Source organism: Sparus aurata, chromosome 17 (assembly GCF_900880675.1).
Source record: "Sparus aurata chromosome 17, fSpaAur1.1, whole genome shotgun sequence".
Lineage (NCBI taxonomy): Eukaryota > Metazoa > Chordata > Actinopteri > Spariformes > Sparidae > Sparus > Sparus aurata.
The window spans coordinates 18,036,209-18,047,548 of NC_044203.1; the positions used below are offsets into that span (position 1 = coordinate 18,036,209).

The 11,340-nt window shown below is 41.9% G+C and overlaps 1 protein-coding gene across 1 annotated transcript; it reads left to right on the plus strand.

Moving 5' to 3' along the window:
- Nucleotides 1-1,916: 1,916 nt before the first annotated feature.
- Nucleotides 1,917-9,729, plus strand: oprd1b (opioid receptor, delta 1b). Its single transcript, XM_030392495.1, has 3 exons — nucleotides 1,917-2,331; nucleotides 3,722-4,077; nucleotides 4,284-9,729. Exons 1-3 carry the CDS (start codon nucleotides 2,081-2,083, stop codon nucleotides 4,811-4,813), a joined length of 1,137 nt encoding a protein of 378 aa, XP_030248355.1. The 5' UTR covers nucleotides 1,917-2,080; the 3' UTR covers nucleotides 4,814-9,729.
- Nucleotides 9,730-11,340: the final 1,611 nt, after the last annotated feature.

Here is an 11,340-nt window from a genome sequence, read left to right on the forward strand (position 1 = left end):
AATGCGAGAGGCTGGACGGAGAGTGAAGCCTCTCGCATTGTTGCATTTTTTTTTTGCAATTTTCTTTTTCAGTTTACTGTTTTGTGAGCATATTTTTTTTCACTCCAATGTAAATATATCCGCTGTGCATATGCTACACTGACTTGTTTGGTGAAAAATAACAAAATACATGTTTCAGCAGCACGTGTGTGTATCTGCAAATATTTCTGTGCATGTGAACAATCTGAAGAATTCTCTACAGTTTCAACTATTTTAGTATTATTGCAAAGCATACTAAAGATGAGAGTGCTTTTCATTATGCCCAACAGTGTGTAGTTGGTTAGACAAAGATCTGGTAACATGAATGGAGTGTGGGCCAATTGGTGCAGTGGTCATTTTGCAGGACATATGAGGTATTTTGCAGTTTGGGTGTGTGTTTTTGTGAATTGTGTTGAGTATTTTGATCAAACCAGCCTATTTTGCAAAGTTGTGTTTTACCAATTGGAAAACACTGTAATAGTCTGAAACTGACAGCACGTGTGCACCAATTACAGCCGACACGTGCGATCACATGCACCTGCTTGATCCTAATGGTTTCTGATTTCCACAGTAAAGAGCTTCAGACAAAAGCCAGCAACAGATAAATGAGTGCTTTGATGAAAAGCCAAACATTCGTGTAATTAAGGACTTATGTGACATGGTGTCAGCTGAATCGGTCAAGCAGCACATTCTACTGGAAATACAACAAATTTAACACCCATAAAACGTGTGTGAATGTTCCAGATGCATTAAAGGAGCAGTTTGGCCCAAAATGAATATGAATCAGTATGAATATGAATTTTAAAAGCTGTTGATGTGGCTGCTAAGGTAAAATGTCGTCAGATAAAGCCAGACGAGATGTATGAACCCATTTCATGTTTTTCTTCTGTTGTTTTGTACTTTTTAAAACAAATCCCCATCTACTTCAGCTGTTCAGGAGAATGCCGCCACGCCGTTCTGCTGTGAAGCTCTGAAATGTTTTGTAGACTCTGAAACGTCACTTGACTTTACAATCAACATGGAAGTGAGGAAATAAAAACTACATTTTTCGCTGGACTTATCCTTTATCCAGCTAAACACGAGCAGCTGCATTGGTTAAATATTGACCCACAGCAAATACAGAGCTCTCAAATGAACGTGCCTGCATGTCCGTATGCCCGCGTCAACTTGTTTGCTCACACAGATGTAATGGATACGTGCACAATTACACCCATGCAAGTTATGAAATGTAAAGGGCAACAACACAATTTGTAGAACCCACTTGAAAATCCCCCACTTGACTGCTGCTGTAGGCTATCAGAACCATCTTAAATATTTCATCAGCCTTGTTGCTGGCAGGTAATTGCATCACTCCTGTGGTTTAATAAGGTGATTTCATGGAGGTGAATGCCAAGTGAGGATAGTCAGTCCTCTAATGGAGGCAGCCACAGTCCGTGGTGAGTGGGGAGAGGAGAAGCACCTCAGGGTTGGAGGCAGGCAGCAATAAGAGGAATGGCTCAATAAAGACTTGTCTAATTGAGCTGCGAAGCTACAAGAAGGAGAGCTGCTCAGATCAGGGTTTGACTGACGTTATTCCATGAGTTACTGGGTGGCAGGTGAAGGGGAAAAAAGCTGTAGCTTAAGATGACAGCCAATGCATGAATAAATAAATAAATACATAAATAAATGAATAAATAAATAAATAAATGAATAAAAGTGGATGTGATGAAACAGTATTGTATGCTGGAGCTAATTAAAGCCCTTTGACAAATGGTATGGCTTTAAGCAGAGGATGGTTTGGGCAGGAAACAGCTTCCTCACATCTTGCTTTGTGCACCAGGGATACACACACACACACACACACACACACAGAGCGAGAGAGAGAGAGAGAGAGAGAGAGAGAGAGAGAGAGAGAGAGAGAGAGAGAGAGCTCAAACCTCCTCCGTGCGCCTCATTTCCAATCCGCCGTCCACTCCTCGTGCGCCCCTGTGCACCTGCCCTGGACACTTTGCGCCACAGTGACCTCACCTGCATTTTAGTCTTTCTTTTCTTTTCCTTTTCTTTTTTTTGTTTATTTCCAGACATGGAGTTCCCCACTCTTCTTCCCGACGCTCTCGCAGATTTTAACGAGCGCTTCTCGGTCTCACTAACTCCCTTCAACGTGACGCTCTCCGAGGATCTGCTGCGTGCGCCTCCGAGTGGCAACGAGACGAGCAGGGCTGCGAGCAGGGACACCACGAGTCTCATCATCGCCGTCTGCATCACGGCTCTGTATTCTCTCATCTGTGTGGTGGGGCTGCTGGGGAACGTGCTGGTGATGTACGGGGTGGTCAGGTGAGAGACACACCAAAAAAACAACAAAAAAAACAACTAATGAATAACCGCTAAAAGAGGGACATTTACTATAATTTGCTGCTGGTTACAAGATCAATGCAGATCCTCCATAATGGAGAATATGAATATTGTTTTAAATTGCATCAAAGTCTCACTACAAGCTCTTTTCTGGCTGTATTTGATGATTTAAGACTAACAATATAACCCAGGGAGTTAAAAAAGTGCCATATTTGCAAAAAAAAAAGAAAACAACAACAAACATTTTCACAGTGTGACTTTATCATGATGGCCACTCTGTCAGTGTGTCTGAGAGCAGCACGCCCACACACACAAACACACACACACACACACACACACACGCGCACACACACACACACACACACACACACACACACCTCCCACACACACGCACACACAAGAGGGGACGGAGGGCGGTGCACTCTTCACTTCACTGCACCAATTACTGCTGTCAGGAATGATGTTGTAAACTCAAATGATTCGTTTGCACGGTGAGCAAGTAGGCATGTTGCCAATCATAAGCAATCACACTCAGTCGTGTGTTGGAGATTCAGAGGGTTCTGGTTTTGCTCGCTCGTTGTTGAGGGAACGCTGTGGAAATGAGGAAGGTCAATCAATCACTCCACTGAGCAACTTCCTACATCCCAGGTGTAATGTGCTCAAGACGAAATGTGTGTTCCTGCACTTAGATTTGTCAACCTCAGAACAATCAAACAAAGTGGATATAAAAGACTCTGTGCCTACTCTCTTCCTGGCAAAAGCAATTACAGACACGAGGGAGATCATTGCCCAGTGTGCGATGTAATACATCTCTTTATGTGAGGGATTAAGATGATAAAAGACATCCCCTAGTCTTCCCTCATCCCTTTAGAGCCTGTAGCTGCAGTTTAATTAAATGTGACCGACTGCTGTCATATTCTGAACATGTGTGGAGGAATCCATTGTTGAACAGGCTGGTCCCTGTTAAAAGAGAGAAAAAGACTGATATCTGATAACAAGAAGGCGTTTTCAGCAACACATTACATAGAAGGACAGTTTAATGGAGGCCTACAGTCACTTTGAGCACAGAAGCTCTTGCGCATTTGATGCGGTGCCATACAAATCATTGTGCATTTTAAAAGCTCTTTTAGTAGTTTGCTATTTTTCAAGAGAAAACAGCATTGATAGTCAAAGAGAGGAAAAGGATTAGGTCGAACAATAAACTGGCTTCCATCCTTGAAACATTTTGATAGAAGTCGTGAACCAGCCACACTCTGCTCTGCAGCAGTAGGCAGACCTTGAAATAACTTTTCTGCCCAACAGCAGCTCCAGTCAATCGACTGTGAGTCAGAATAACATCTGGGTGCTCAGCATTTCTCCTTAAATCAACCAGGTATACAAAGATGAAGACCGCCACCAACATCTACATCTTCAACCTAGCCCTCGCCGACGCCCTCGCCACCAGCACCCTCCCCTTCCAGAGCGCCAAGTACCTGATGCGCACGTGGCCCTTCGGAGAGCTGCTGTGCAAAGTGGTCATCGCCATCGACTACTACAACATGTTCACCAGCATCTTCACGCTCACGATGATGAGCGTGGACCGCTACATCGCGGTCTGCCATCCGGTGAGGGCCCTGGACTTCCGCACGCCCGCCAAAGCCAAGATCATCAACGTCTGCATCTGGATCCTGTCCTCTGCTGTCGGAGTCCCTGTGATGGTCATAGCTATGACCAAGGTGACAGGTAAAGGTAAGAGGGAAAAAGTGCAGGGAAAGGGAAGGAAAGGGAATTACCAGCATTTTGTAAAAGCTTCTTTCATCAGCACACACACTTTTGTAGCAAGTGTTCAGGGAGCGATCTAATCGTTAAAGAGAAAACATTTAAGCTGGGTTATCAACTTAAATTGGCCTCTCCACATGGCCCTCCCATAAACTTCTAATTGTTTTAACTCCCAGGAAACACTGCCTGCACACTGAGATTCCCCAAACCTGAGTGGTACTGGGACACGGTGATGAAAATCTGCGTCTTCATCATTGCCTTCGTGGTCCCCGTCCTCGTCATCACCATCTGCTACGGTCTGATGATCCTGCGCCTCAAGAGTGTTCGTCTTCTCTCCGGCTCCAAAGAGAAGGACAGGAACCTGCGACGGATCACCCGCATGGTCCTGGTGGTCGTAGCGGCCTTCATCATCTGCTGGACTCCCATCCACATCTTCATCATTGTTAAAACCATGGTGGATATCGACCACAAGAACCTCGTGGTGATGGCCTGCTGGCATCTGTGCATCGCGCTGGGCTACACCAACAGCAGCCTCAACCCGGTGCTGTACGCCTTCTTGGATGAGAACTTCAAAAGGTGCTTCAGGGATTTCTGTCTGCCGTACCGCTCCCGTCTGGAGCAGAGCAGCTTCTCCAGAGCACGCAACAGCACACGGGAGCCCGTGTCCGTGTGCGCTCCTGCACGGACCGAAGGACCGCCGGCGTGACTAGGCATGGAGCAGTGGAGGGGACGAACTCTTCAGAACGACCTACAGACTGAGGTCACACAGGTCTCCACCACAGGAGTCTGAGTCTGTAGATGCAGACTTATAACTACTGTTTATGTAAATAATCGATTGTGTTTTCGCTTTCATATTCAGGTTTGTGAAACACAATACATCATGGATTGATCACAAACATGCCCGTGTGTGCCTGTGTGGAAGGAAATGGATTCAAATACTGTATAAGTATATATATAGTTTATAATGAAACAATATGGACAAACACATGCAGTTCCCCCAGAAAGTATTGTGATAGTGATATGATTTCAGTAGAAAACAGGAGTTCAAAGCGTTTTGCCTCGAGGCTTTAAGGGGGTTTTAGAAGTGCACATCCATAGTGGGTCTCACAGTGATCAGATTGTCAGGCAGGACGTTGATCCTAAACAAGGCCTCTGAGGAGCTGTGGCTGACACACGATTGGCCGAGTGAGTTGCCTGACCTCAGCTGGACAGATCATGAGAAGTCCAGGTTGACCCTGAAACTCTTCTGCTGCAGGAGGAACTGAAGACGGCTGCAGCATAGCATCAACGGGAAGCATACAGTTGTCTGCTGATTTCCTGTCGCAGGCGTCAGCAGGGTATTTATGTGCAGCTAAATATGATGAAACATGAGAACTTTGTTTAGATTAATGCTAACATACAAAATGTCTTTATTATTCGAGGGACCATTTATGAAGGGCTATAATTCCTATTCTGTTGACGTGACACCTTCAAATTACACCGAAGATAACTACGATTCGTTTTTTGACCAATCACGGTGGAGAAATTAGCTGTCAACGCAACACTGACATACTAGAGATATTTAGAGGCGCAATTGGAATATCATATTCATAATTCCGCATTCATTAGTGTATAAACACATGAAACTAAGAATTGTAGTGTTTCTGTGACCTCATGAGCCTTTCATATCTAAAGAGGGGCCTCTTTTTTTCACTTCGTTTTTAGGAGAAGTCTTAGTGAGGTCGCTGAAGTGAGGGGTGTTCAGTTGGTAGCTGTTGGAAGCCTCTTTATACATCCAACAGCTAAATCACAATTTGGATTCAGGTTGAAGCTGCTGTAAGTGTGTTGTTTTTTAGCTAACTGCCTGTTTAATCCTTTACCTCTTCTCTGCGTCACCACATGAACAGTTGAGATTGCTGGATGTAGCAGCAAACAGCAGGATCCTGCTCTGTATGTGAACACAAGCAGATAGGACCGCCTCGTTATAGAGTTCTCTGTCCTGATTGGATAAAGTGGGCAGGGATACCAGAAAAATGTCTTTTGTCTTTTACTGCATGGACCAGAGGAGGAGAGAAGCAGGTTTCTGACCAAACACTCTGGAATATATAACTATTTAATATCTATTCCAATAAGAAAAATATCACTTACATCAGCTTTATTGGCCACCTGACAAAAGTAAGTTAATATTCACTGAATTTGGTCTGTTTTTGGTCTTTACCACCTCCTTAGAGAAATATCTGGCTTTGTAGTTGCTAGAATCCGCCACTATGCTCATCTGCTAGTTGCTAAATGTGTTTGCTATTCACTGTTGGGAAGATAGCGTGCTGTTGGTTTCAGAGCGTTTTCGCTTTACAAAGCTGCCTGTAGTCGGTAAACAACACGAGAGCAGTGGGAGTGAACCAAAACAGTCGAGAACCAAAACAATGAGCTGAAAGACGCCATAACGCTCTGTAGACCTGCATAGTGCAGTGATCATTCTCTGTGGGGTTTTAACGGTGAGCAACTCTTTTTGCAGTACACACGTCATTTGATCCATCGTTAATATAAAATATGTTTTTTTAGCAGCTTTAAAGCTGAATTGACTTTAACCTCTAAGTGTTTAATTTAGTGTCTGATGTGCTTGAGCGAACTGAATGTGTTCCTGTCCAGATACTCTCTGAACACAATGTTTATCTAGACCGCTAATAGCACTGTCACTCAAACTCACAGTGACACATTAATAGGGAAAATACTAGAGGGTGAAATTCTCTACAAACGCTGCAACATGGATTTGCACTTTTATCGATTGTTACATCGTGAAAAAATGCTCATGAAAGACATCTTAAATAAGGTGATGATAGGGCCTTCGTGACTGAGCAGAGATGATCGGGGCTTTCAGCATAATTTCACATCAGCTGACTCAGTGTTTCCATTCCTCAAGCAGTTAAGTTGCTCTGTTTTATTTTGTGCAATCAAAAAATTTAGCCGACAGTACAGTGAGGAAGTGGAGGGGAAAGCTGTGACTGAATGACCTCAAACTGGGAAAGAACCAAAGGCACTATTGGATTAAATACATAAGTAAGCAACAAGAGGCTTCCCATATGTATTACAGTTAATGGATACATTCCCAGTGATGATTGTTCGACATTTGCAGACAAGATTAGGGAAGTAAGAAGACGTCTTTTAAGCACATTTTCAACGAATAGTCAAACCGATGCCTCTCATGTTGCCACTGCTGAAATGCAGCTCTGCTTCAAAAGGCCGCTCTATATGAAGTGTAAAGATATAGATGATATTGTTCTGTGACAGCATCTTAAGTGATAATGTGATTTAATTTTGTTTCAATGTGCCGTCAAGCTGTTGTGACATTAACTTTCACTTGTAACCAGTGAGTGCAATCAAATTTTGTATAACATAATGTGTATTTACACTAAGTGCTATCAATGTTCAGTGAAGCATTCTAAATCTTACAAAAATATATATATTGTTTTCTGTTTTCTGTCTGGACTATCTCTAACTTCTTTTATCACCATCACTGTAAGAAGAGCATCCATAAATGTTTCCTGCAGCCAGTATGTTCAGCTGAATGAAAATATGTACCGTAATGCCTTATTCAGCATTATGTTTAGTTCTGGTTCTGTAGAGAAAAAGTGCTCGATCTTTAAGCATTTTGTCATTTTGTGTTTCAACAAATACAGTATATAAAATACCTTATTGTATAGGTGTAAAACTGATTTTTGTCTCTTGTAAGTGCTCTCAATTTGAAAAATGTTGTAAATATCTTTCAGTTATCAGTTATTTGTGGCTGTTGTTACAGATGTTGTGAACATTTATATATTTATACTCTTTGTAAATGCCTGTGAGGCCTCGTGGGAGACATGTAATCTGTTGACACAATCAAGAATGGATTATCGATCAGGGCGATGTTAACAGGGTCCAGTGGCCTTTGACTGGGTCAGAGGCCGCCCACCACGGGACAAATGTGACTCATCTGAAGGGTGTTTGTAAATGTCAGTGAACACGTGGACGCACAATAATGAATAAGTCTTCTTATTCTGGTCACCAGATTCCCAGAGGAATCAGCACATTTTATATTTAATTTAAATAATAAGACTGATGATGTTACATATTTCTGTTATTGTCAACAAATCATTTTAAAAGACAAAAAAAAAACAATGGCCATGACCACTGGTTACTCCTGAAGATGTTAACAAACAGATCATGAATATATACTTCAATAAAAACAAAAAAAAAACATTTCTCTTAAAGGTGCAATCTGTAAGAATTTGGCACTTGCTGAATTCATATTCACAATAAATAGGGGGCAGCATATCACCAGGGTAAACATGAACTGATGCTAACTTTAGCTACTGTTAGCTAGTTAGCTCAAGTAGCCTTGCAGCTAACGGTCCAGGCTAACTGGTTAGCATGCTAAACATTTGACACAGTTATTCCTCATCCCAGTCTTGAATGTTTTCAACCAACATTCTTACATATTGCACCTTTAACACCTGGGGCACTCTGCTATGAGAACCATCATTAATAAATGGTAACCTTATATTTAATTAAATGACAGTTGTTAACAAAACAGAAATGAAATGCTGTACAAAACTTGTTGGAACTGATGTTTATAAACCTTTATAACTGCTTAATAAATGATTTCTAAAACATTTAATTGTTTGTTGACAGTCACTAATAACTATTAATTACCATTAAACTATAAATTGAACATTTATTAATGATGGTTATTATAAAGTCTTACCCTTTATATTGTGCATTTCTTTGGGGCTATTTTCAACATGGATTTGATGCTCCAGTAAACAGCTACTGCAGTACGACATCGGAGTGACTCACCCGGTGCAACAGCATGGCTCAGTTATGCGTTGTTAATAGTTCAATAGTAACACTGGTGTTCTATGTAACAGAGGATTTTTTTTTATATCTGGACTTTCCTTGAACTCACTGTTGTTCTTTTGTCTTATCACACTATTTGTTGACAATGAGACAGATGTAGAATATCACAAGCTTGATTATTAAACTGTATTAGAGGTGGAATATATAAGAATTTTAGTCGAAAACAATTTCGAAATGATTAAAATAATCAACAAGAACTTGCAGTTTTGAAGCTATGATGTCCTAGAATTGGGTTGTAGGGATATCTACTGAAGTTAGAATGCCAACCAGCCCCAGCTCATAAAAGTCCAAAGCCCCTGTGTTTGCAATGTAAACACCAACACTCCCCTGAACAGTTAAATGGGCTAACTAGCTAACGGCAGCTAAAGTTAGCAGCAGTTGGCGATTACTCTGGTAATATGCTGCCCCCTGTTTCGTGAACAGGTGACAGGTGGCCAAATCCCTGAGTGACTATTTTCATCAGTTTTTGGATACTCATCCTAGGGGATAACATTTATTTTAAAAAACCCACTGTAGTATATTTTTACAGAGCTTCTGGAATGTGTATTGCGTTTCCTCAAAGGCATGCGTGGGTCACACTGGAGCGCAAATAGTCAAGACTGGGTGATACCTGCCAACAGTTACATGAGACATGCCAGTGAGGCCTACAGAAGATGTGTTCTTTGCTGCTTTTGTATCATGGTCTATGGATCATATATGTTCAACTGGTCTTTCGTTCAACTTCTTGCACACATTAAAGGGCTGAAATCATTCGATGCTGAAAGACTGATGGTGTCTCAGAGAAGAGGAAACCCTTGATTAGAAAGCAGAGTCGCCTCTCTTTCAGGCTCTTAAAAGATATCACTCAAAAGACGGGAATGGGAGGTTTTCAGTCTTAAGTTACTCAGAGGTTTTATACAGGAAATCATATACAGCACAGTCCCCTCCAAAACTATCGGAACAGTGGGGCCAGTTCCTTTATTTTTGCTGTAATCTGAAAACATTTGGGTTTGACATCAAAAGATGCATGCTTAATATGGTTTAAGACTAGAGAGTGACATGGCCAGTCTAAAACCTTCCACTTCTTTCCCTCGATGAATTCCTTGGTTGTTTTTGTAGTGTGTTTTGGGTCGTTGTCATGCTCGCAATGTTTTGTCATCAACGGCTGGTGTTTTCCTTCGTCTACCAGTTCAGTACCTGTTGCTGAGTGCACCAGTGGTTTCTTTCTTCTTCAGCTTCTTCTCAGCTTCAAAATCGCTTGTTTTTCTCCCATAGACAGCTCTCTGGTCTTCATGTTGGTTACACCTTTTTAAATGCAGTCTGCAGAGGATAAACCCACTGCTGAAACTGAGTGTAGACATCCAGCTCTATTTATTGTTTGAGTAATAAATGTAATAGGACACGCCTGGGCAGCGGAAAACACCTGTCAGTCACATGTTCCAATAATTTTGCTCACTTGAAAAATGGGTGGGTTCAACAGATCCGGGTGTAACTACCTGGAAATGGATGCTGACATACTGTTATCTTGTATCATTTACATATTTTGGTGTCAAACCCAAATGTTATCAGTGCACAGCAAAAATCAAGGAACTGGCCTCTCTAGTTCCAGTAGTTTTGGAGGGAACTGTAGCTCGCAGCAAGAGACCAGACACGCAGTAACATTCATCACAGGGGAGGTTAGGGGAGCAGGGCTCGCTGTAGATTTGCTCTGCGCTTCAGAGCAGCACATATACAATATTATCCCTATGAAATATACAGTATGCTTATACGCTCACTGTGTAAAAGACAAATAAAAAAAAAGCAACAAAATGAATAATTTAGTCAAACACCACGAGCTGACTCCTGAATTGTGAATAACGAAGTGCTTTATTCAACAGAGCAGTCAGTTCGACAGCACGACTGTCATGTCTGAAAGGTCCACTGTGATATTTGCCCCTACAGAAACACAGCTTTGTTCTGCACTTTGAAGTCGATCTTTTTTTCCCTGTCAGAGCTTATGCGCAACAGGCATTTTTCTTTTATCATTTGCTATCAAACTGGAACAGTTACACACAGAGAGATACAGTAGACAAGAGTGACGCGCAGATAATTAAAAAGCTTTCATCCTCTGACCCGAACTGATGGTTGGGCTTGCTCTCAAGCAAATTAACAAAGGGAATCTTGATAAAGCATTCAGAACAGCTCCCAGTATTCCCTTGCTGCCATCAAAAGCTCGGAACATCCAGCAGTTTTGAGGCAAAGATTTCATTTTCCGTTTCATCTGGACGTCGCTTGTTGTGAGACTCCCTCTGCAAATTCCGTGTGAGGGAGACTTATGAAGTGATCTATGTATGTAAGTTATGGAATACAAATATCTACTTCGACAGCTTGGATAAAAGACAT